This window comes from Gallinula chloropus (genome assembly GCF_964237585.1).
Source record: "Gallinula chloropus genome assembly, chromosome: 1".
Taxonomy (NCBI): Eukaryota; Metazoa; Chordata; class Aves; order Gruiformes; family Rallidae; genus Gallinula; species Gallinula chloropus.
Genome location: NC_140085.1, coordinates 30,671,401 through 30,698,304, shown reverse-complemented (window position 1 = coordinate 30,698,304; position 26,904 = coordinate 30,671,401). Strand labels below are relative to the sequence as shown.

Genomic DNA, 26,904 nt, shown 5'->3' with positions numbered 1-26,904 from the left:
TGGGCTGCCACTGCTCCTTTTTGGTTGTTCCAGAAGTGTTTTGTCTTTCTCTTCCCTTGGTGGAGATAAAAATGTCCACTTTGGAGGTTCCTGTCATTGATTTTCTGCAGTTTAGTCTGTGGAAACCTTCTTATTTACTTACAGAATCGCTTGGTACCAAAACATCATCTCTGGCATGCCCTGCTGTTTGCTCAGCTCACCTCTGGGAAAGATTTGGTTTTGATAAGAACGATGGAAATGTTTTTCTTCTAACATGAGGTGGAAATCATATACAGCAGGAATATAGCGCCTTTCAATCTGAAAGGTCCCCGAGCGCTTGACAAACTGATATCCAAACTCACCAGCAGGAACACCAGCCACTTCTGACACGGACCTTCCTCAGGGTAAAGCGCCGCATTGTTCGTGGCAAGCGTGACAGTTTATGGCAGGAAGCAAAGATTAGTTATTCAAAGAAATCTCTCATGTTCTCTTTCCCATCAAACTAGATTATACGCTGTAGTCAAATTTCCCATTTGTGTCAGGCTTGGAGGAACTTTAATTGTGAGACCAAAGTAGTTTTGTGTTTTCAAAAAGTTAAATTGTTTTTTTTTTTTTAACAGAGTTCTGGAAAAGGGAATTCTGTTATTTCCCTCAGATGGAGTGAAATACAGAAGAAATTAAATGGCATTTGTGCTTTCATAACATGTCAGGTGTTGATTTGTTAAGAACAATTTTAACCAGTATTTTCTTTTTAGATTTATGCCCGGTGTTTTGTGAAATAAACATAAACGCAGGGGGCTACAGCTTGTCAAAACTAAACCACATCTTGTTTTGCATCCTTCAGGTCGTAGGGTATAAATAAACAAACACTCTAAGAGGAACCAAAACTCTTAAAATAGACAGTTACAGTATATGGTAAATGCTCTTTAATGAGTATTCTCATAAGAGGGTTTCACCTTACATATAACACTGGTATAAATGATTAAAGAGCAGGTTTACTCTTTTAACAAGTCTGAGTGATAATTTTGCCCTTTAGGAGTGTGAATTTTATTTTTTCACAGCTTGCTTCTTGGTGAGATATTCATTTCAAAGTCATTGCATTGAACTCATGGGGCAGGTTTTTGTAGAGATGCCTCTGCTGCTTCCTCAGCTCAAGTTCTCTTTTAGAGGGATCCGCTTTATGCGGCATTAGGTTACAGTATACGTTACAGAGATTGACCAGAATGTGATTTATTTAACAACACTGATGATGTCTAAGGGCAAATCAAATACACATACAGATAACTGGAAAAGAAAAGCAATTCATGGAAATGTGGAAGCAAGTTTACAGAATCACAGTTTTCCTTCTCAGGGACTTGGGCAAGTCAAGCCCTCATTTGTGGCACAATCCTCGACACCCTCAGTGGGACGGGATTATTTACATGATGAGGTGTATGGATGGGCAGAGCCTATCTAGAGGAAATAACCTGCAATTTTAAGTTCAAAGCCTGTGAGTATTTTAGTGTAGCGGATAAGTCACAGTGGAAGAGAAACCATATTTCCTTTATGTTCAGCTCTAAGACCAACTATTGGGCTTATATAGTGGTCACTTCTAGGACACCTTCCATGTTTCCTTAGCTCTGGAAAGGGAAGGTGTGTTTTGGCACAGGAAAAGCTTTACTTACAGATTAAGGATGTGCATTTACCTGGGAAACTTCACATGAAGTAGAGAAGTTGTTTCCAATATGAACACACAAACACACACCTGGTGATAGTCTGTCCAAATGCTTTTCATGCATGAACGTTGTGAGACTAAAGGACTTGTGCCTGCTGTAAAATTGCTTTGTCCAGGCTTGGAACAGTCTGTATTTTTAATTAACTGTCTTCAGGTAATTTCTGACAGCCTGTGAAAGACTAGATTTGATGTTGTTGGGGTTTCTTGTGTCCCCATACTGCCCTCTGTCCCCATCTACAACCAGCATGCCTCATAGCTGGATGGGGCACCCCAGCTTTTACTGCGGGCACACTCCTCTGCACCCCTGGAAACAGTGTAGATCTGGGCTGAGGTACCTTTGGGTGCAGGAGAGGCATCCTCTGGCCACACAGTGTCAGGAAAACCAACATCATCATGTTCTGCCAGAAAACCCCTAGAGTGGAAAGGGGGGGGAGCGGTGCTTGCTGCCACCCAAGAGATATTATTATGGATAGTGTTACAGGAAAGGAGGTCCTAGTTACTGAGGCTGTTAAATAATGCTGAGGTATAAAATATGTTGTGTTTCTTTTCCCTTTACAGAAAGCAGAAGCCACTGGTGAAAAGCGACCCAGAGGCCGGCCCAGAAAATGGGTAGGTACTTCACTTCCAATCCTTTGATTTATTTGATGTGTTATAAAGGATGTTATGAAGTCCATTCTTTTTGAGAACAATTATTTCTGCTGTATTTGTAAAAAAGAGCATCCATCTTCTCTGTCTGATTGTTCTGGTGGATTGGCTATAAAGGGTCAAGATAGCAGAGAAGTTAACCACAGTTTCCCACCTTTAGACTCTGGTAGTTTGCTCAAGACACTTTACTACTAAATGTTTGCTGGGAGTGAATATTTATGTGTCTCTTATCAGCATGAAAAGAGGCACAACTCTTCCTTCAAAAGAGAGTAACAATGAGAAAACTTGTTCAGTAATTGAGTAACAAAGGTTAAAGGGGCACTATTAGACATCAGAAGGTGATTAAGAGGAGTGATAACATTCAGATGTAGTGTGCACAAGATAAAGTTTAAAAACCTAAATGTCTTTGTCCTACATTGCCTGGAAACCCAGAAATCCAGTGAGAAAGCACAAAAAAGATCAGCTGGATACTTGCCCTTGGATTTTTTTTCCATTCAGGGCCATTCCATGCCCCATGTCATTGTTGTGACTAGTTATATGTTTCATCAGAAGTTTCCTCTTCCCTGGCTGTTCAGTCTCTAGATGTGACTATCAGATACGTGTGTTTTGATGCTTTGGCCATGGAAAGATTTTGTTCTCAGGTTCTTGGAATTCTGTGTTCTCACTGAGGTTTGCAGCTATTGAGAGTCTTTCACTTATGTATACTCTTTCAGAAGGAAAGTGATGGGTATGTTGCTTGGAAAACATAATTGGGGATTAGAAGATGTAACGGTGTGGCCATGTGTTCCAGCACAAATTAACATTTCTGATTTCCCTCCTCTAGTTGCCGTTCACTCTATCTAGTGGGTCAACATTTTTCTTTACATTTCTTTTTCTAATTCGTCTTTTTTCTCTGTAGTCCCATCCTTTTTTGCCTCCTTTTGCATAGATGTTAACACAGCTGCAAAAGTATATGTTTGCCAAAGCTCAGACATCACCAGGAGGTACTTAAAACTAGAGCTGAGGTTCTCTAGAGCATCAGCAGCTAAACATAATAGAGATGACTTTACCAGTCACTTTAAGAACTAAGTCTGTAGCATTGTCCACTGATAAAAGTACTTAGGGTACTTCTGCAGAGAAAACAGACAGTGAGACATCAGATGTGTTGCTTACACCTCTGCTTTTTAATTAAAGTCAGGCAGGTTTTGAGTAGACAGAGCAGCTCATAGGCGTTAGGAAACAAGGTGGCATATTCCAACCTCCCTGTGCTGGTGATCTTTGCAAAGGCAGCTTGCAGAAGGCAGACACCAAGTACTGTAAAATACAGGTAAAATACGGGTGGGTGACTGTGTCTTCCAGCACGGCTGGGAGCTTGCGCATGTGGATGCTGAGTGTTGCTTGATCCTCACCTTTGGTGCAATCCCAAGGGAAGCAGCAGAAATAGCTGGTTTATGAGAGTAATTTATAACAGGCAGGACATCCCCACTGAATGAGGAATGTGGGATAGTTGAGTAGGGATGATTGAAGAGCTTGGCGAAAAAGGAAAATGCATCGGTCTGAAATGTTAAAAGATTTTTCTCTCCCAAGCACTCGTGGTCAGGAATTCAGATGAATTTTCCATGAAAAAGGCTGAATATAACACTTGTGGCATCTTTTAGGCTAGAGTGCCTTCCCCCTTTACTTTTGTATCTTTTTGGGGAAGAAAGAATGGGCGGTACAAGTGGAGCATTAAGTTTAATTCAAGATGGACTGTTTGTCAGGTGAAGAATCTGATGAAAAGAAATGGGAATTCCTGGTTATCTAGTAGGTGTATGCATCTTTTTATCGTGAAGCAGATAGTTAAAACAGTTGCACTCATTTTTTTTGTAACTGAGACATCTTTTCAGACTTGGTATTGCTTTGCAGTTATGCCTGTTGAAAGCTCAGTAATCTTGTTTGCATATTCTGATGATTGCTTCTTGCGATTTCCAGAGGTAGCGTTCCTATCTGCAGCTCTCATTGAGATACTTCTGTGGACTGTGAGAATCCAGTGTGCTATTTTTTTCTCCCTGTTGTCTTCTCTCCTTCCAGTTTAAATTAGGTTCATGGATTCCTCCTCTGTGCATGATGAAATGGAGAGTGATGTTATGTTTTGCTCCAGAAAGAAATGGGGTTAAATTATTTTAAGCCGTTATGGTGCCAATGATAAGCAAAGGTAATAGTTGAAGGCAAGGGAGGGTTCTGCCTGAAAGCAGGCACCAAAGTATCATCTTTGCTGCTTTGACATCCAGTATGTACTCAGAAAACATCCCTTTTTATCACCCAAACTTCAGTTAAGTCCTTAGTGATTATATTCTTCTTTGACCCAATTTATTTATATATCAAACCTAAACAATGAAGGTTCTGTACCAGTGAAAATTACAGAGTGCGTAGTGTTGGGGTTTTTTTTCTTGGAGAGGGCAGAATTCTGTATGGCAGGTATTTTCCTAAGTTTGTAGCCCCTTTTTGCGAGTCGAGGGTCTGTGTCATATGTTGTTCATCAAATTGTAAAGTATTATTTCTGCTGTTTCCTTCAATATGCAGACACGGAGACATACAAGCTAACAGACCACTGTAGAATTCCAGTAGCTGGTCTTTCTGCCGGTTCAAATTAAGTATTTAATGTTTGTGACTCGCAATGTATTTATTTATATATTATTTTTTAGATGAGAAGTAAATCTTTTTGACTAGTATAAAACTGGGAAGGGGGAGGGAGGCCCCAAGTGAAGAGGGCAAGGAGCCAAGTTTATCATGAGCACATGAGACATCCAGTGATCTTTAATGCTGTAATGTGTACTTGGCAAAGTTGCCAAGGAAGAGAAGACCCTCATCAGTAGAACTGACAGTAGAGATTGACAGACTCTTCCGAAAACAAAATATTCAGCTACATAGGAAAACTTTCCAAATGAGGAGAGCTAATTGAATGAAAATCCTGAAGATAACAAGGATCATGCAGGTGGGAAATGAACATACGTGGAATCAGAAATGTTGCTCTAGAACTCGTCTTCACTGTAGATTTCTGCACATGTGTGAAGGGCACTGGAGGCTGTGAGTCCAGTTGACTGGAAGGGAGGTAAACTCTTCATGACCTTGGTACTTCTTAATTTTAAAGGTTTTAACGCAGGAACATGTTCTAAGCTGTATGCATCTACACTAGTGTGCTAGGTCAAATCAGGAGTGTACCTTGGAAATGAATGTCCCACTTGTCCCCACTCACAGTGGGCTTTGTGGAGCAGTCCCAGAGCTCATGGACTGGATTCCTTTTGAGGGGAACAAAATTGGATCCAGTAGGCATTCAAACCTCTTGAAAGGTGCATCGTGTGGACCTTAGGTCCTCAGACCAGCTTTTTTTTTTCTCCTGCTGTTTGGCATTGCCAGTGTATTTTAGACAAAACCTCTGATGCTTGGAAAAGGCAGGAGAAGCAACCTGGTTTTTATTAGCAGAATTATTTTATGTAGCATAGACATAAAGTCAAATTCACAACCATGGACATAGATGCTCCTAGAAGTCAGTGGATGGTTCATCAGTGCCACGTTTTCACCTCGTGCTGCTGCTTGTGGAGTCAGCAACAGGGTCACCAGTGCTTTCACATAGCCCCTGTGTAAAGAGCTCATGGTCAGAGTTTTTTATTTTCTGTTTATTTGTATGTCTCCAAGTTGGCTGAAAGAAGTGGACTGAAGGGTTAGGAGTACAGCAGGAGACTGAACAATCAATTATCCTGCTGTTTGTTCCAAAGAAGTGCATTGAAAACCCCTGAAAAGTTCATAGACTTCAGGTGCTCTCAGGGATCAGCTGAGTGGAGAATCATGAAACCCAATTCTGAAGTTGATGCTTAAAAGCATATTTGGGTTTTATTTCCATTGGTTTTACTACACATTTAGGTAGTTTCTTGGCATTGTCTAATTTCACCTCCACGTTGTTTAACCTGAGCCACAGATTAACTGCATGGCATGGCAGAATTGCTCAAAAACATCAAGGAACAGTCCAGAGCTTTTTACAGTTTTGAGCAGGACTTTTATGTGGAGGATTGATGACTGATGCCATGAAACCATTTTGAAGGATGGCAAGATGCAGTTCTGCAGGCCTTGTGACTGTAACAGCAGAAGAGAATCAGTGAATTTGCAAGTGCAGGGTACATGTGGAGCATCCATGTACACATCTTGTTGCTGTTGCCCAGGTAACAGCCAGCTTGTTCAGAAAACCTCTCTCTCTCTCTCTTTCAAGAATTTTGTTTCCTGCTGAATAGTCTAGAGAGCACATTTCAGGTTGGTGGGAGGTAAACATAATCAGAAATGAATTTAATTTCCTCAATCAGGAGCTTTATCTGATCCAATCATGACTAGTGAGACTTTATAGCATTTCTGAAGCTCAGTTTTTCCTCTTTGTAATGAAGGCAGGATTTCACTTTATTCTGAAGGTCAGTTTAAGTGGTGCCAAACCACGTTAAAAAAAATAATTACAAAAATGCTTTTTTCCTAGTAACTTCTTCCTCAGATCATTTCCCACTGCAGTTTTGACATAGCTGAGATATCAAACTCTAAGCATGGAATTTGTGAGATGTTTCTATGCCAGCAGTTCAGAAGGCCTGTGTCAGGGCAAAGTCTTCTAATCCTAGTTCACTTGGAAGATCTTGCAAATGATATTCTGAATGTGTACCAAGGGAATATGTACCAAGAGAACCTTGTTGCCTCAGAAGACCCATTGGTGTTTTGAGGCTATTTCTTGCCCATAATGTGTCTTTGGAAACCATTATCTAAGTAGAAGTTGTGTCTGGTAGTGCCATGTTCTGTTATGTAAAGCCTGTTAACCAATTTCACTTACTTCCCATGCGGTGCAGTTGTTTTTGTGTCATGTGAAGTCATAGTCTGAGAGGTGCTTTAAGTCACACAGGCTTTTTCAGGGCAGTGGAGAGAGGAGGGTGCTCTGAGATGATAGTCCATCGTGCCTGAATAAGGCTTTGTTACAGGTGTGGTGAATTCCTGGCTGGAGATGGCAATCTTTAGCCATTGGGAAGGACAATCTAAATGATAAAATAAGACTCTTACCTGACTTGTAGATAGCAAAAGCTGTGTGTGACTGATCTCCTGCTTTGATGCATTCCTAAGCCAGTCTAGAGATTCCATTGTTAGGAGAACATACATTTGTTTGAATGAATTAATTCACAGTCCCTTTGGAGCAAACCATGCTTGAGGTAAAGCTTAAATCACGTGTGTTGGATGATGAATGAAAAAGGAAGTTGCTGTGTATGTAATTATAGATAAAAGGACAGATAAAAATTCATTTTCTCATACCTGGAAGAATAATGTAATTTCAATTACTTCATGTCTTTCCAACTTCTGACTGCAATAACTGTGGTGTCACTGCTTCATGTGAAGCACATCATGAAAATTTGCTTATGTTGCCAGCTGTTATTTTAATCTTCCTAACTCACTACCTTCTTTAGGAAGCTTGTTGATGCTATTCTGTATCATGGTAATATAAAATACCTTCTTCCATTAACATGTTTTACGTCTCTGTGAGCCACACTGTCACCTAAGAGGGGTCATCGTTCCATTTGTCTAAAGAGCTTGAAGAGGCTTTTATAATTACAAAAATGCACTATTGACCTCTCTCCTTCAAAATTCCCAAACTTAAGAAGTGGATGAAGGATGTGAATTGAAATCCTTAACAGCTTTGTACCTATACATTTAATTTTCACTTCAGATGATTTGTAGAAGAAATCATATCTCAAAATCAGCAAAGTTTTACTAAAGCAGTGACTGTTGTTTCTCCAATGACAATGATGGGTTGGGGAATTTTTTTGCCATTTTTTTTCTTTTTTTCTATTCAACATTCTGGGAATGAAAAAAAAAATCTTGCATTCTTGTATCAAATGCATAAAAATTCACTAAAAATATATTCTGTCTTACCTGTGTTCAGAGAGGTGGAGGTATGTGTCTTCATCTATCTGGAAACTTGTCTAAGCAAATGGTGTCCTTTCTTGGAGTCTGAGAGTCCTGTTCCTTGTTGGTAAAAGTAGATGTGGCACTGTTTATTTCAAATGCAGGTCCTCCTGGAGGCCACGACACAAAATGCAGCCAAAATATTATTTTCTAAAGTAAATTTATATTACCAAAAGGGTATTTCACTCATTCTCCAATTCCCTTCCACTTCTTTCAAGGGATATTAAAAGATACCCAGTTTAGCTAAGAAATAGTTTGGCCTCAGATGTCTTTTCAGAATTCTTAAAGGCAAAACTTTTTATTCTCTCTTGAGGTATAAAGAGAAAATTGAAATGGGAGAAAATGCAGAATGTAAAAATACAGCATCTGTACTGAAAGGTAGCCTGAAATTCTCAGCTGTTTTGTTTTTATGATCTCAGATAATGGCTATTCAAGAACTTCATAAAAAAATTAATTTTCTGTTTGGAAAACTGTATTTTGATTTTAAAAGCCTCGATGCCTGTTTTACAGACAAGGAACAGAGCACCGAGGCTGATTGTGGCAGCATCAGGAGGCATTTTTTGCACCTGCAGTGTTTGAATTCTCAGGTTTATTGCTAGTTATCAGCAATTGTGCATCTGATGGCCCACCAGAGAAGTGTAGTGAAAAGTGCAGGCACCCGTTCTTTCTCCTACAATTCCATTTTCACTGTTGAAAATGTTATGAATGCAGAAAAAGAAGCTGGGCCTCACCTCCATTGAAAATGTACTCCACAAGGTTAATTGCCTTGCCCAAGGAAATCTGTAGAAGAGCCAGGAATAGAAATCGGATTTCCTGGCAGCCAGCCCTGTGCCTTCAGCTCAAGGCCATCTTCCTTCAGCAAAGCTTGCTTATGAACAGGTTGGATGAGGGAGGGAAACATGTTTTTTGATTCTGTATCTTAAGCCAATATATGTTTTTTACCTGTTTGGGGATTTTTTTTCCTGTAAATTGAGACGTGAGTATGTTATCTCTAGCATATGTCTAGCTGGTGGGCAGTGAGGAGTAAGAGTAAAGTATTAGATAAATGTGCATATTCTCTATAAACAGGGTAGAATGGAGAAATTTGGGACCCAAAGGGCTTTGAACCAAACCCAAATACAAGCCTGGAAGGTAATTGATGCGTATTGATGGTATTTTCTTCTCCTTATGCCTTAATGACGTACAGAAGTAAAATACTGACCCAGGAAACAACCAATGTAGTCGTGAAACCAAGATGCCTAGTTAGTTCCTTGAATGTTTTGGGTGTGGTGATTCAGCTTTTCAGGATGAGCCAGTCTGAATCATAGCTGTGGGATGGGGCCATTCCCAGGCAACCCCATCTGAAGATTGTATTCCCATTCCCTGTCCCCTTCAAAGGTAGGGGTGCAGAGGGAATGAAAACCCGTGTGTTAAAGTGTGATACAGGTCAGAAGATTTGGAGCCAAGACTTTTGACTTCGGGGTTTTCTGATAATTTCTGACTGACTGTACTGTTTATTCAACCTATCTGTGCCAATTGTGTTTTATACTGTGAGCCCTGGCGTTGCAATAGCCTTATGAGAAAGTATCATTCCCTCTCCGTCGGTGGTAGAAAAGGGCCATCTTAAAAATGGCACTCAGTCCCTATGTGGGTGAATTTGCTCTTCTCAATTTAGGGTTATGATAAAAATTAAAGAGGAGTAATACTTTTGGATTTGTTCTCATTCTTTGCAGACCCAAGCAGGAGATGGTGCCGAAGGAATGCCAGGTTGATCCTCTCCTGGAAGGGTTGAGGGGAGGCACAGACTGTGATAATTAATATTTGGAAAGTGCTTTCAGGTGTTTGAATGGAAGTCATGACATGCTTTAGGTGCAAGTATTGTTATTTCCTCTTCCTTAATCCTGCAACTAAGCCTGGCCTTAAATTGCAGTTCAGTATTACACTATAGGTAGGAGGATAGATTTTCGATAAGGAAGTGGGCTGCTTTCACTAAATATCTGCAAAGTATCCTCACCAGGAGGCAGCTTCTAATTTTGTTGCATAACTCACAAAAAATGTTTTTTCTTGCTCTATTAACACTAACATACTTCAGATGCAATTTAGTTAGTACATTCCTGCTCTGCTACCTTGAATTTACTTCGTGCTAGCTACCAATTTAAGATACAAAAGGTGCATAGTTTACAGTGGTATTTACCTGGAACAGGCTGCCCAGGGAGGTGGTTGAGTCACCGTCCCTGGATGTGTTTAAAAAAAGGGTAGATGAGGTACTTAGGGATATGGTTTAGCTTAGGACAGGAATGGTTGCACTCGATGATCTTAAAGGTATTTTCCAACATTGTAATTCTGTGATTCTGTGTGTTTAGTAGTGTGGGGAACCAGAATTGTGGCGTTTCCCCTCATGCTACTCAGGACCAATTTGCTTAGCCATCTCATACAGATGGACACTTTGTGGAGAGCTGCAAGTCCATTTTTAGTCCTTTTCGACATCCTAGCTACTGCTCAGCCAGGGCTAAACCTGGCAGAGCAGGGCTAATTCTGTGTGCCAAGAGAAATAATGTGCCACAAGCTGGTCTGGGTGACAGTTCAAATCCAGAGCTATCCAACGATGTATTTAAAAGTAGTGGGGGCACATGGGAGAATAAGAAAACAGGAGAAAGCCTGGCCTGGTGCTTTAGGTGTTCATGTAAAGATCTGAGGTAACATCCCTAGGGCAGCTTTTTATCTCGCCTAAAATGCAGACATTGGAGAACGTAGCCTGGAACCCCACTTGTGTCTCAGTTTGAGAATGAGCCTTAACTAATATTCAGAAGAAACCCTTTTCTTCATTGTTTTCTTTTGGAGCCTTTTCTCTGCATGGCATTTCAACTTTCAATCCAGAAAATTATAGGAACTGGTGATGAGGACACTTGTATGGGAGATGCAGGTTCAAACCTTCATCATGTTTACTAATGGGCAGCCCCCTGTTGCTGACAGAGGAGTTGTGAGTGAAGCTGTGCTCTGTCCTGAGCTTATGTAGCTGTGATGGTTTCTCCAGAGAGTGGAGCTGGATTTTGTGTGGCAGTGGGCTGAAACTTGAAATGCGATGAAGCCGTACTTGGGGGGTGAGGGTGGCTACCTTAGACTTAACTTTTTTTAGCATGTTCAGCTAAGGGCAGAGAGCTTTAGGGTTAAGTAGGAAAATACTGGCAGCTGAGGAACTTACTGATAGGTGGGTGCAGAGAGTAGATGCATCAAATGCCACCCTAGAGAAATCTTCAGGCATGTAAGACATTATTCCTGTGTTTCATAGTGTGGTTGCAAGAATTTTGCAGGCAACAGCTTGCTGATACCTGTTTGCACGTGATGTTAACTCATTCTCTTACCAGTTCAAATGGTAATGCCTGTTGTTACTGCAGGTATTGTAGAGTTTTGGAGGTTTTTTGACAGTTCAGTTATGTATCTGCGTGTGTGCCCTTTCCATACCAGTTTTAGGAGCCTAGTAGTGCATATGTATGTCTTTATTCTGCTTTTTACTTTCAAAAAATAAACTTGCTGTTTCCAGTTTGTTTTGTTTCAGTCTGTCCGAACTGTTGAACAGTGTGACTGCAGGGTTAGACTTTGGTGCCATTTATGATGATTTAAATGATAGTACTGATAAGTTACATTTGAACTAATACATCACGTGTGTGTCTATCAGTGTTAATGAGAACAGAGCCTGGTCCACAGAGGTTGGTTTCCTTTGATTAAAAGTAGTTTACCCAGAAGTGGCAATTCTCCATTTTGGAGTCTTTAAGATTATCAGTGAATTGGCAAGATTGAGGATTTTTACATCCTGTCTGCTCAGAGTAACTGCTGGGAGATTAAAAAACAGTCAGACTAGTAGTTCCTGTATGCAGCAGGAATCATTACTTTCCCCAGTATGTTCTCCTAATCCATTTTGACTGTTATAGCAATTATTGTAATGGACAGCAATTGGGGCCTTTTACGAGACGTAATTCAAACACATACATGAGGTTTGCTATTATGATCTTATCAAAGTTGCATTGTGTTAACATGTTCTTGGGGTTTCCTTAGTATTCACACAGAACCCATTCACGCTCTGGCTGCTCCTCCTGCATTGTTTCCTGTTAAACACCTTGAGAAATCTGCTTGGGGACTCTCCTTCCACAGACAGCTGGCCCTTTGGGTCTTGAAAAAAGCAACTCACACAACACAGTGACAAAGTATATGCAGTATTTGGATTGTGGTATTAAAAATGTAGAGGAGACAAGGCTATCTCTGCCATGGCATGCACTCTTGCATTCATTAACATGCATTAACTTTCACAAAGGATTGGGGGGGTAGGGTGTATGCAATTTTTAAGATGCTTTTTGGCAAACTTCCCATTCAGCCATTTGAATATGCAACATTGTTCAGTCAAGCTTTATATGTAAATGTGATGAGATACATAGAGGGACAGATAGGCTGTCTGGGACCCATTCTGTCTGTGGTCAAGTAGATTGAATATGCAGCCAGGAGATGCATGATAAAATCTTGACTTGTTGAAGTCAGTGACCAAAATCCTGTTGAGATCAGTTGCCTGGATTTCAGCCCTTCTTCTGCCACTGATGGAATGTATAATCAGGTCTGCTGGCTGATTGGAAGCTCTCTGTATTGTGCAAATAGCCATGTTCACACGAAACTCAGGTCATTGGAGGCAGAAGATGTCTTCGTGTGTTCAGATTAGGTGCCAGATGAACGGAAACTCTACAGCGTCTCTCACCTGGCAAGAGCAGTATTTGAATTGATCTGTGAACATGAGAAATTTGTTATTTCTGTCAGTAAGTTTTGAGCAGTCACTGCATGAGTAACAGGTGGGCTAGACTTGTCTTGGGGTGGCGTGGTGCTCAGCTGCCAGCTGGGGCTAAACCGCGACACTTGTGCAGACAGAAGGTTTTTATTGATGCCTTTTTTTAATTATAAAGCAACTTGTATGCCATGTAGACAGTACTGTTTCTTAAAAGGAGAAGGATTTTTTTCTTGTTTGATCCTTTCAGTGGACTATTTGAAAACTGGAATATGGACACCTCTGTGCTTTAAATCTTCAGCAGTTTTTTTTTTAGGATATACAAAGACACGGTTTTGAAAATGCCTGAATGATCTTGCTTTTTCTGTGTGTATAACTTTGATTAAGGATATGGTCAGCTGTGGTATACAGAGAGTCTATTACTCACTGAAACAAATTCTTTTTTTAAGGCACGTCCATGTAAAGTAGTAACTACTGAAATGAATTAAATAGCGAGAATCCAACTGACTTGGAGCTAGGATTTTTCTCTCCAAATACTTGTGAATGGTGAATTGGAAACCTTTTCAAACCCTAACAAAAAGCCAGTGATTATGGTTTTGAGTAAGGGAAAGAATTTGCCCTTTAATCTGCAGCATATCTTGAGGGAGAAGGTTTTGTGCATCGTACTTTTTGTTTAAACTAGATCAAAATTCCTTAGGTAAATGCAATATCCATTGCACAGAGAGCAACAAAGAGAAATTATGTTATATTTAAAGTTCACACATACAAACAAAACCATTTCAAAATTATGTATTTAATAATAATTTCGCTCCAAGCAGAAGCTATTTCATCTCTTGGTGCTCATTTCAGGAAGTAGAAGGTCTCAGAGCCTCTTCAGGCAAACCAGAATCCATTGGTTTCCAAGAAAGAAATTACTAATCCTATCCTTCCAAATCACTAATAAAGCTATTTAAGCGAGAAGTTAGGGCCATCGTGATCTTTTTGCATAATTATAAATCATTGTGGTTTACTTTGCATGATTAAAATTTGAAATAGTTAATTAAATAATATCCCAGAGCAAGCTTTGTACATGGCAAAGCTCTGCACACCCTTCTTTACACCCCCAAAAGCCATTATCTTGAGCGTGTAATTACTGGGAGGCATAACTCTTTTATTAGTCTCCTCAGTTTTTTGTTGACTAGTTACTTTTCATAAAAGTTTTAATGATAGAATCATAGAATATCCTGAGTTGGAAGGGACCCATAAGGATCATCAAGTCCAATTCCTGGCTCCACACAGGGCCAGCCAAGTCAGAGCATGTGACTGAGCGCATCGTCCAGATGCTTCTTGAGCTCAGTCAAACTTGGTCCTGTGACCACTTCCCTGGGGAGCCTGTCCCAGTGCCTCACCACCCTCTCGGTTAAGAGCCTCTTCCAACCCAACCTAAAACTCCCCTGTCACAGCTCCATACCGTTCCCTCGGGTTCTATCACTGGTCACCAAAGAGAGGAGATCAGTGCCTGTCCCTCCCTTCACTCCCGCTTGTCAGGAAGCCATAGACTGTAATGAGGTCTCCCTTCAGACTCCTTTTCTCCAGGATGAACAAACCAAGGGTCATCAGTCCCTCCTCATAAGGGACATTTTGTCGAGCAGGATACTGTGAGACACTGTATCAAAAGTCTTACTGAAATCCAAAAACCCAACATCAGTGGTTTCTCTTGGTCAACCAGCTGTGTGACCTAGTCATAAAAAGAAATCAGAGTGGATAGACATGACCTTCCTCTACTGAACCTGTGTTGGCTGTGACCAATGACTGCATTGTCCTTTAGGTGTTTTTCAGTAACTCCCAGTATGATTTTCTCCATAATTTTACCAGACACTGAGGTGAGACTGACAGGCCTGTAACTACCAGGGTCTTATTTCTTACCCATCTAGAAAACTGGACAATGTTTGCCAGCTCCCAGTCAACTGGGACCTCTCCAGATTCCCAAGCACATTGAAAATTAATTGAGAGAGGTCTTGCAATGACATCAGCCAGCTTCCTGAGTACCCTGGGATGAATCCCATTGGGTCCCATGGACTTACATGGATCCAGGTGGAGCAGCAAATCACCGACAAGTTCAGGGTTCACTAGGAGTTTATCATTACTGCAGTCATGGTTCTCCAACCTGAGGCATCTGGAGTCCCAGAGCCCACCAACTGTGTTGAAGTCAGAGGCAAAGAAGGTGTTAAATGTCTCTGCTTTGTCCATGTCCCTGTCAGTAAGGTGACTGTTCTTATCGAGTAATGGATCAATGTTCTCTCTGGCCCCCCTCTTGTTGTTAATGTATTTATGTATGTTAATGTATTATGTATGTTAATGTTTTAGTGGCTGGGGAAGGATTCTGTCCTTCCTTGGCACTTGCGCAGTGTGAGCATTACAGAGACTTTGCACAAGTATAGAGGCAGGGGTGAACTGTAGCTGCATCCATTCTGTTTGTCTTCTACAGGTTGACATTTGAATACTTAGCTTGGCCACTCTTCTCATTCAGCGCTACATGAATGTCATGTATACAAGCTTTGAAAAAGTTCTCATTTTAAGTTATTTGAGCATGATAAGGCAGCTGAAAAACTGAAAAGGGCATTTATTTAATTATAAAATGTCTGAATGGATTTATTTGGAAGCTGTCCAACAAAGTAAACATCTGGTCCAGGGCTAAATATGAGAAATTTCAGGTAACCTTTGGGAAGGTTTTACCATAAGGAGTACAAGACAGGCAAAAAGTATGAACATAGAGCCTGAGGCTCTGAGCAATGGAGAATCATCACTTCCAGGTTTTTGGCTTGAATCTGACCTCACCAGCTGCCAGCTCAGTTGTGTCCCGTAAGCTGACATTAGGCTTTTCAGTGTAGGGTGAGAGTGCCCAAGTTCTCCATCTCATATTTTACACAGGTGTGTGAGCCCTTCTGCTTTTCACAGTCTAGGGAAAGGAAAACTCAGTCTTTCTTCCTCTCTCAGAAACAAAAGTGATGCAGAAAGTTCTTTTGTTTACAGCAGTTCTGCTCTGTATCTCAAGGTTCTGAGGAGTTGTCTTACGTATTTGGGTTAGCATTGGAAAGGTACAGTGCAAGAGGTTGCATCCTGTCTCCCCCTACATCTGATTTTCCTCATCAAATTCCTTTTTTGGATCCTCTTCCTTAGGCAGGCACCTGGGTCTAGTCTAGTGACTGGTTTGTTATGGCTGTTTTGCTCTATCGGGGTGAAATAGCAAGACCACAGAGCCAAAAGCCATGCCAGCTTGAGGATGAGGGCAGGATCATGGGATGTTTGAAGGAGTTCAAAATTAATTCATTCCCTTCATATCCTGTCTTAAGCTGTATGTTTGATTTTGCACTTCCCAGAAAGTGCAGCAAAGCATTGGACCCACAGCGTATGATTTAAACTGCTGCTGACATCAAGCTTGGCCCACGCAGCGCTAGCATGAAGGCTGAGTTTGGGTGGCAACACATCAGCACCGTGAATGACTTATGAATGAAGCAGAAATTTTTAAGGGGCATTTTCATACTTGGCTCAAGTGAAAAGTAGAGAATGTTATTTATGCAGATGGAAATGTCTGTGCCCAGTGAGGTGCAGTGTTGTCTTTGCTAATCTCCGATATATTTGTAGCCGAGTGAGGATTTTCTCCTTCTCACACAGGTTCTCCTTCTAGTTAGTCTGTCAATGAAGTCATAACCCTGCGATTGACATCATAGGCTGTAATCATGGAAACTATTGCGATCTCACAAATTCAGTTTTATTACAGTCTCCGAACGATGGGAAAATGAGCTGCAAGAGAGGAAGTTGCTGTTTAAACTCAACTATCTTTGGTAATTATCAGAAATAGAGAAAGTATTAAGACATGGTTCTGTAGGGCCAAATTGATTCTTGGTGTAATACTGCTGAAGGCACTTGAGTTACCCAGGGAAGAACCTACCCCCCATGTCTGGAATGACTTGATGGCAAACATGTGAAGAGGAAGTGAATTTATGCTCCAGTTTAATATATTGGAAAGTTTTCCCTCGCCTGAAAGTCTTTCTTTATCTCTGAATTTCCTGGCTTTTGTGGATTTATATTAGATCCTTAATGTTATTTCAATGTATTTTTTCTGGTGTTTGATGTCTTTTGGGTTGTTTTTACTAGGGATATAACATATATATATTTAATGAAAGTAAAAGCAATCTTCCATTGAGGAGGTCACAAAGCTTTCATGAGCGCTGCATAGCTACCAAGTGCAAAGCGTCTCCTTATTCCAGATCTGTGGTTGTTGCTTGAGTATACTTGCTAAAGTATTCATTTCAGTGAGAAGATGCAAATGCCTGTTGCATAAGCTATTAGCACCTATTGTCCAGGGTTAAATATTTCTCTAATTTTTAATTCTTTACAACAGAATTATGTCTCCAACTCTATATGCAGAGTGTTTGTAACCTCTTAAAATTAATGATCCACAGTATAAATAGAACATCAATGCATTATGCTTGTCAAAACCTTGAAAAAGTAATTATTTTTACGACACTTGGAAAGTTGGGATAAACAATTACATGCTGTACCTGTGTGCAAGTTGCTCACCCTTTTTCTGCATCAGCATTCCCCATTCTGAGCCTGCTGGGAGGCACAGATTAGGTACAAAGTTAGACCATGGGAAGTGGAGGCTTTTTAGGATGCAAGTGCATTTGTGCACTAGCCAGATTCCCAACAGAAGCACAACTTGGCTCTCCCCTACTTTCACGGGTATTCTGAGTGTGTGGCATTTCCCCTGTTTAAGGATCTTCTGATAGATTTTTATGGAATTACTGAGTAAAATATTAGACTTGGTCAACATAAAGCCCTTCTAGTGCATAAAAGGAGAATAGGTGTGTGCTGGGCTCCTCCCTGTCAAGCATGGGCCTGTCATAAGCCTGTCGGCTTTGCTGTCAGTGTACCTTTCACTCTGTTCTAAATGGGAGGAGAAGGAGAAAAAGCATTTGGGAATGGCCAGGGCAAATGGGGGCAGCTCTTTTTGCTAAGCAGCTGGGTAGAGTCATTGTTGCAGTGCTGACCAGCTTTCCTGGCATTCTTCCTGATTTACAGTAGTGAAACAACAGGTTGAGTCCTGACTGCTTATAGGTTTTCTTTTGAGGCAGATCAAGCCCAGAATGAATAGTAGAGCTGCTCCAACTCTTTATCTTAAATCATGAAACAAAAGTGAAAGGCAATTTCAACTGTGTTTCTTGCGTGTCATCTAGAAGAGCAGAGCTGGGGGAACCACAATCTAACCAAGCACACCGTGCTTGTTCCCGTGGCTGGGGAAGAGGGAAGAAATAGACTGCAAGAATCTCTGCCTGAAACAGGACCAGCCATAAAGATAATGGATAACTTACACTGTTCTTGTTTCTCTGCTGCACTTGCTGTTCAGGTATCCCATGTCTGTGCAGACAGGCTGCACACCTACATTTGTTACGTGAGGGAGGGGAAGCTAGCCATGGCTTCAGGGGAGTGGGAATTGGCAGACATCAAGTTTGATGGTCCAGGTACCACCTGGGATGCACTCAAGGCACAGTTGTCTCTGAGATCCCAGTTGGACAGTAGTGTGGAGGTGCTCCCACCTGCAGAGAGCTGCATGTCACATGCTGGCTGTGCAGAGCCACAGCCTTCCTTCCCCGCTCTGACTTTACCTGCCAGCGATAGCTGGCTGACAGATTTGCCACCCATCTGCTGCCCATCATGTAGAAGAGAGGTTGCAGCGGTAAACAAACTGCTGGGGAAGGAGCTCTGGAAAGCTCCGAGATGGATCCCATCAGGCAAATGCTTCAGCTGTGGGTTAGTGCCTGTGCTGCTGGCCTCACCCCATAGCTGACCAGCCTCGTCCCTATCCCGTGATTCCTGTGGCGCCCACATCACCTGTCAGAGCAAGTCCGAGTATCTTATGGCAAAGGTGCATGAGCAGCAGTTACTCTGATTGGTAGAGCAAGAGGTAGGAGCCATGAAGGGTTAATTCTAATGATTCTGATCTGAAGTCCATTGAGAAGATTAATTTTTTCACTATGGCAAATGCATAATTTCCAGAGGGAAAAAATAATCCATATATGAACCACAGAATACTTTCTGCTGTGTTGAGAAGGGAAGAGAAGCACAGGGTTGACAGTAGTTTGAACGTAAGGCACTGTGTTCTAGAAGCATTTCTTCAAGACACAATGCATATATTCACTACCATCAGGCTTTTCTGGACATTGCCTCTGGACCAAAAATCATGAAGGAAATTCTTCTATCCCTGGCCTGTATGGACGTATGTCATAGATCAGGTTTGGGGGAAAGTTTTTGTTTCCTTTTTTTTATTCCTGTGAATAGTTGCAGGAAAGCACTTTGTTTTTTAAGAGTTCATCTGCTCAACCTGTTTATTCCCTACTTGCAGTTTTACTAATCCTTTTTTTATGTGATATCATAATCATTTCCACAGCAACAGTGAGGTTGCAAAGGATTATGGCTTCAGGTGCAGACTCTTAAGAAACAGGTTTTCAGGCAAATGACCTTATTAATAAAGAATGAGAGGGGAGGGACAAAACCCCCAAGCACACAATGTACAGCACCAACAGAGGTGAGTCAGGCTGAACAGTTGTTAGAATTTCCTGTAAGGTTATGGCATTATTTGAAAGCAATAAAAATACGTGAGTCTGTGAGAAATGTATTTTTCACATCTCCATTAGAGATGCTGGAGTTGCTATTTAAAGCTGCTGTGTTTGCCAGAAACAAGTTACCTCCCGACTTGCATGTTTCAAAGCAACAGAAGCCCCCGAGGTGTAACTATGATTGAAAAAGACACTGTTGGTTGCTCAAGGACTTTGTTGTGAGTCATGATCCACGTGTAGCTGGCAGCTGTGATTGTTAGTGGCAGACATTTCTGATGAACTTCATTGCATTCACTGTTGGAGTGACACAGTGAAAAGATTCTGACAGGAATGATTATAGCTTTGATGCCAAAAGTTCCCAAATCTTTTTGATGATGTTTCGTACTTCCAGCTTCACTGCCGGGTTTATGGCTCTGAACTTTCCCCACTTTCTTTCCCTGTGGTAGCAATCTTCTCCCCTCCCCTCTCCCCAAGCACCTCTGTCAAAAAGCACTTGGACAGGGGTAACAAGTTCATGGAGACTTTGTTAGATGGGCAGCATATCCTGGCGGAGCTTTTCCACATTGGATCTTCAGCCCTGTCCCATGTCAGACCTTGAGACAGGATTCATAGCTATGGATATGTCAGTTAATAAAGTTGATGAGCTTTGGTAGGTTTTGCCTAATTTACTTGTATTTGTGTTCTTCAGGCATCTTTGTTTTACTCTCATTTCCCTCTCCTGATAACGACAGGAGGGGTTTCTGTGTGGGCCAGTCGTTCTAGCCCTAAATGCTTTCCAAATTTCCTTTCCCCTTTACTTTCCCACGGGCGCTATTTCTTCTTTTCTCAGAAATATTTCCCCTAGGATTTGTCTCAATTTTTTTCCTAGCATTTCAGAGTTTGGACAGGGACTCTCTGCTTCCTGGAGTTTTAATAATTACATCCTCTGTGCCCAGCCATGGGCTGTTAATGGAGTCATATGCACAGGGTTTCATGCAGGAATTTTCTGTTTGCTGCTCCTGAGGCAGCAGAAAGGTTTCTCACAACTGGTATCAGAGTAAAAACAACAAATAGGGCTTTTCCTGGGCAGCGGGACTGGCTGGGAGAGGTTGCTGACTCTTGATTTATCTGTCCTGAGGAAACGGCCGGTCTGAGTTTGCTCTTCATTTTGATTAACTGAGAGGAGAAGAGGTAGAACAGTCCTGGGGAGCAGAACCTTTTGCGCAGACCATTTTAATCAGATTTCTTGTGTAACCTTTATAACTGTGGGTCGGGATGGTACCTTTCCCCTTTTGAATGTTAGGCATCACTGGCCCTAGTATGGTGCTTGAAAGTTAAGGTTGTATAGGGTAAAGGTACTTGGCAGAAGGTGTTTTTAGTGGTCCTGCAGTGGTACTGACATCAATTCCAGGATGTGGATTATTTTCATGCCCGCTAGGTAACACTTACTGAACTAGGGTAGAGGTATAATTGAGGTGATCGATCACTTTCCTCATTGATGAGTCAAGATGAGAGGTGATCCGCCATTCACCGTCCCTTGAGTTGCCTGTGTGATCAGAATGTAAAGCTATAAAGCCAAGCCACAAAGAAATGAGATGACCAGTCATAAGGTGTTTGTCCTGATTCCTCTTCCCCCTCTTAGCCTGTCGCATTTTCATTTATTTTCCACCCTGGGCCAGGTCTTCTCTTCTGCCACTGGTTGCTGTAGGTAGGCACTATTTTCCAGTTCTCTTTCACCTGAGTAAACCTGATGTATGGGAATGGTGCTTCTCGAAATAGTGACCCTAGCAGGCACTGCTTCCCCTGGGCCTTGGGGGCAAAAGAGCAGATCCTTCAGCTTTGTGAGGAAATGTGCAGATACCAGCAGGTAGCATCCTTTGGGGTGTGGTATGCCAGAAAGGACAGAGAGGATCAAAAGAGAGCCTGTAGCTTTTATTAGGTACCTAAAAACTTCATGGTTGTGAATGGATGAATGCAAATGTACATGCTCTTCCTCTGGTCCGTGCGCACCCGAAGCACCCCGCAATCCTGGCTGCGGTTGTTGCAGAGTCATTCACCTTTCTACACACAGAGCTGTGCTCCGGCCGTGACGTGGGTGGTTATTTTACTTTCGGTTTCACAGTAACTGTACCTGGAATGATTACACCATCAGCAGTGTGAAACGTCTTCATGGCAAACGACAGCGATGAGGGGCATAGGCTGGGACCCTCTGTACCCACTCCTCCACCCCAGCCTGCTGCAAGTCAGGGCTCCCCCCAGCAGGGAGTCTGTAATGCCTTAACAGGCTCCAAGTGAGTAGTTTCTGTTCCATGTTGAGCACCCTAACATCTCTGCTAAAAAAGTAACCAACTCTGCTACACAAACACATTCACCAAGAGGTTTAAATGGTAAAATATTGAGATTAGTCTCATGTTCTGGGTTTGATTTTTTTGTCAGCCTCTCCTTAGCTGCTTCTCATTCTTAAATATTTTATTCCACGAGCCTTGGTGAAGAGCGCTTCCAGAGGCTAGTGGGAATGCTTTTCAGTGTTAATTCAGTTAAATATTCTTCAGATGTTATATATATAAAATCTCCTTGGCCGACGAGTGTGCATTATGGTATATTTATGGAAGTGACAAAAATACTTCAAAGCCTGTGGTCATTTTGTAACACCCGAACAATGCCTTCAGTTGTTTGAAGGAGACGTCAGGAGGCTGTGAGTGGCTGTGGTGAGGAGTCACATAAGGATCAGTCAGGTCTGATTTGATCAGGATGAAATGGTGGATGAGAAGTGAGAAAGAGATAGCCTTTGTGTGGATTGGATGTCATCTCAGAGAGAATAGATAGACCAGGATGTGGCTTGTGAGCTCCTCACTAGCGCTTGTGTTAGAGCAGTTCTTCTACATATGTATACAGGCAGGCAGGCATATTTTCAAACCAAAGAAATTCCAAGGCAACAACCTTTTATTATAGATAATAAAAATGGAAGGTATTAGTTTAACGTAGAAATATAAAATTGTACATTCAGTTATACAGAAATAGCAAATACCTAGTTGTATAGAAAATAATACTGCGGTTAAAACTTTTCAATCCTAACGTTTTCAAGGCTGAAAGACTGAAAATTCAGGTTATATTTGGGAAAAAAAAACCTCACTGAACAACACAACCCCCCACCATGTGCTATTTCCCAAAGCTTGGAAAATACACAATTGCTTACTTAAGGTCAGTCAACTTCATCTCCTCCTGATGTCCCTTTCCTCGCAACCAGAATTTTAGTAACAACCTTTCCTGTAGAGAGACTGCACTGGTGACACCTAATGCTAAAAACATATTTTTTAATATGTTACTTTTCATTACAGCTCTGGCAGACATTAGTGGGGATAAAATTTTAACACACCCCCACGGTGAAATTACTTGGTTTCTTCTCTCATTTTAATTGTGACTTTTACTTCACCCTCACGTAGCTTGTCTTTGAATCCTAAATGCATACCATGCTATCATTTGAAGAGAGCTGGCCAACCTTCCTTACTCCATTTCAGCCGATGGATCAAGTTTTATTTGGAGTCACTGTGGCTGCTCATGTTTATGGCCATCTGTGTGGGGAACGTCCTTGGGTTTGGAGACTGAGTTATGCGTGGGTCATGTTCAACTTGCAGTGGTGTGGAGGGCATTGCTGGTTTGAAGCCAGTGATAGCAAAGTTACTTAACTTGGTATTTGCCAAAAAAAGGAGTCCCTTTTGCTCCTAAAGTCATTCACAACCCAACAGGACTGATCAACAACTGCTTCTGTGTCATTAGTCAGAAAAATATTGTATCTCTAAATAGAAAATGATGTGATACAAATCCTTCAATTACGGAATAACATGTATGGCATAAATAATATGGAGTGCTATGTACAGAACATATATAATGTATGGAATGCGCTAAGAGCAATGTTTAATGATTTGGCAAACAGTCTGACTCTCCGTGCATGCAGCTTGGGCTGCATTTAATGTGGCGTGTCCTACATGTGGCATTCAGCTCCCTGTGACTTTTCCATTAAGTTCACTGACATGTGCGCTGGTTTTCTTGAAGTGCTTAGGGAAAGGAAGTTTTGCAGCAACTAATCTCTTTCAGGAAAAGAATGTAGCACTTTAAAGAATAAATATGAAAGGTAAATGTTTGGTGGGGTTAGCGAGAGGAGTTAAGGTTAGGTAGATAATCAGAATTGAACCATTCTGTCTTCTGTTTGTTTGCATGCTTATGGTGCTAATTGCTGCCTCAGTTTTGATTTTAAAAATTGCGAGTTGATACGCTGCTTTAAAAGGCATCAACTTATCTTGCCGAGCAAATGAGCAACGATACACTTTCAAGAACACTTGTTAAAGAGTCATTTCCTAGTACCACAAACCGAGGAAGTAATATTAAATGAGTAACTAGTCGATTTAATAAGTCAGCTAATGTACTCTTTAAAGGAATGGAAATAATTTAATATCAAACTAAAACATTTGATAAAGAACCTATTGTACCTTCCTCTTTCAGGCTCCACTCAAGTATTTAAAATCTGTGGAAGTGTTTTCTATGACTTCGGTGTGGGTTAATCAGGTTTTTACAATTACATCAAGCAATTAGACTGGTTGATCCTTTACAGTAGGGTCCTTACAGGAGAGTGTGTAGATATTTTGACCTTTAGTGACACTGCCTTCTGTGGTGGTCACTTCTGTGGTAGCCTTCTGTGCAGAGTAGTGAATAGCAATGAGGCGTTGATGTAAAATCCTCACTTTGCTATTCCTACCAAAACAGCTCTTGTGGACGAGGCTGCAGTTCACAGAGCTAAACAGTGAAAGCTGTTTCTTCAGCTAAAGTCCCAAACTTTGGGTTTAATATCTTTGCCTCTTAGGTGGGGTTGCAGAATGTTTTTGTGTTGAAATTGAAGATGACAGGCTCTTTTACATGAAAACTATTTCCCTTCACTTGGACCTCCAAGTGTGTTTCTCTCATCTATGTGTAAACACCTTTTGTAGGTCAGGCAGGAGAAGTATTGCTGAGTTATCTTTGCCTGTTGTGATTAACTCACCTCCTTCACGTAACAGTTACTGAACTTCATGGCTTTTGAAAATTTTCTGTATTAAAACACATCATAACAGCAGTAATGGATAGAGTAATGAATTGTAAAATAAATGCAGAAATCCCCAGTGGATATGGGGCTGGTTGTCAGTTCTTTTTTTTCAATGAGTTTTGCTATTCTGTTCATCAGGAAGGGATTTTGCACACCTTAAATGAGCAGGGCTAAGAATTCACCTTCATAGAAAAGGCATTAATGACTGATTACAGTAGAAATGTAATCTATAGAGTTTTATGTACCTATAGAGTTTGATTCATTTCTTTCACTATTTTTCTGAAAGAGGTTGAAAATGATAGAAAACCACATTGTTTTTAAAGTATCCTATATAATGCAGTGGCAAAGATGCAATGATTTATTAAGTAGACTGGGATTTGTTTTTTCTTTTTCCCTTTTGCTGCTATTGATTTTATTTTTTTTAACAACATGAAATTAATGATTCGAGGATTTTTGTAATTAAAGTGTGGGGCTTTTTTCCATCAGGGATCTGAGAGTCAATATGCAGAACTGTATCTGAAATGCTTCTAGCTTTATGCTATAAAGGCTGTTAGCTGAGGCTCAGCACTCACAGCACATTTAATAGAAAGATGAACAACGAGCTGATAAAAACTAAAAGATGAATTGGATGTAATAGAAAAAACTGAACAAAAGAAAAATTAAGTTGAATATTAGGAATATTTTCTAAAAGGCAAAATGTATAGGGCCATGGAGGGAGCAGAGTCCACAAGGTCCTACTGGAGACCCATTGCTTTAAGACCTCTGAAAGAGTGCTACCAAACTGATAGGATGTTGGAGTTGAGCTCAGCCATGTCTGCTGATTCACTGCTAGCTGAGCTGTGGTCAGTGGAGATCACAGCTAATTTAGCTGCTTTATTTCCCCACTGCCTCTTGCTGCTCTGGTGGAATCCATCCCACTGGTCTCAGATGCTCGCCTAGAAGCATGCCAGATTGATGCACTGATGCCCCGGTAAAGTCAGTGCCATGATTTCTTAGCCTAGGAGCGTTTCTACTGCAGTATTTCTCAAGCTCTGCCTTTGTCTCTCCCTCTGTAGAGCTGTGACTTTTCACAGATGTGAAGCCAGATGGCCTCTGCAGCCACCAACTGCCCTTAATCTTTCTCAGGTTCATGTTGTCCCAGAGGACCAATCCTGACAGCAGTATGATATTCTCATTCACTCTTAGAGACATCTGCTTTGTGAAAGAAAATGGGCGCGTAAGGTGTCTTGAGATGCCATAGCTTATAGAGACCTAGGCAAAATAATGTCCTGTTTCACTGCCTCAGTTTCTTTGTGGGTTTATGGAGAAAGAGCAGAATCATGTGAGAAGCCTGTGATGTCATTTCTGATGCTTTTATTCTCTTATGATCCACGGAGTCACTTTCTTCTTGGCAGTGAGTTTCCAACTTTTTCTGCTAGTTCAGCAGCGAGACATGTTTCCCTCCTAGGAGAGCATGCTTCTCTTTCCTGCTAAAGCCTCCCCTTCACACGGGCACTGTTCCTGTCTGCCTTACATTCTTATTTGCAAAAGCTCTCATGTGAAGATGGGATGATAAAACAGGAATGAGTGGCAGAGATGTGCTGTGAGGAAAAGAGAAAATGCCGGGGTAGTGTAGAAATGGCATCGCAGAAAGAAAAAGAGGAAAAAAGAGAGGGTGGATGAAAAGGAGAGAGGAAACAGGCACTGGGGGCAAGTGGAAAGAAAGATAGGCTGTAATCTGCTGTACAGCATAAAAGAAAGGAAAAGTGGAGCAGAGCCAGAGAGGGTAAGAAAAAGCAATAGATTACATTGCATTATTTTTTAAAAAAATAAATGTATTAGGCAGTGGGCTTTCCTGCAGTCAGTGGACTAGATAAGGTGAGGAGTCTTTCACGGTCCTGACTTTTGTGTTTCTGTGACATTACAGCAGCAAAAGGAGGGAGAGGAGAGCTCAAAGAAGGAACAGAGAGAAATAAGACTTTGAGTGGGATAAACAGGACAGAACTCCAGAGGAAACCTCAGATTTTATGAGTGTAAACTCACAGAATTCTGAGTTTATACTTGCATATTTCAATGGAGAGTCAGTGAAGCTATCCGCTGTTAAAGATGTTACTCATTTGGGGAAGCTGTACTGAGCAGCCCTGAAGACAATGCTCACAGGCTGAGCAGAGAGGCTCAATGTGGTCAGCAGAACTGTCCCACTCTACGCTGGCTTGTTCCCAGAGCCTCCCGGCCACTCAGCCTGAAA

General features: G+C 41.3%; 1 protein-coding gene across 1 annotated transcript in view; it reads left to right on the top strand.

Moving 5' to 3' along the window:
* Positions 1 to 26,904, top strand: part of HMGA2 (high mobility group AT-hook 2) — a gene marked incomplete at both ends in the record, with an annotated part of 115,273 nt that overhangs the window by 8,321 nt on the left and 80,048 nt on the right. The window contains one exon of the mRNA XM_084263844.1: positions 2,252 to 2,302. Within this exon, the coding sequence (XP_084119970.1) occupies positions 2,252 to 2,302 (51 nt within the window). The remainder of the gene's footprint in view (positions 1 to 2,251; positions 2,303 to 26,904) is intronic.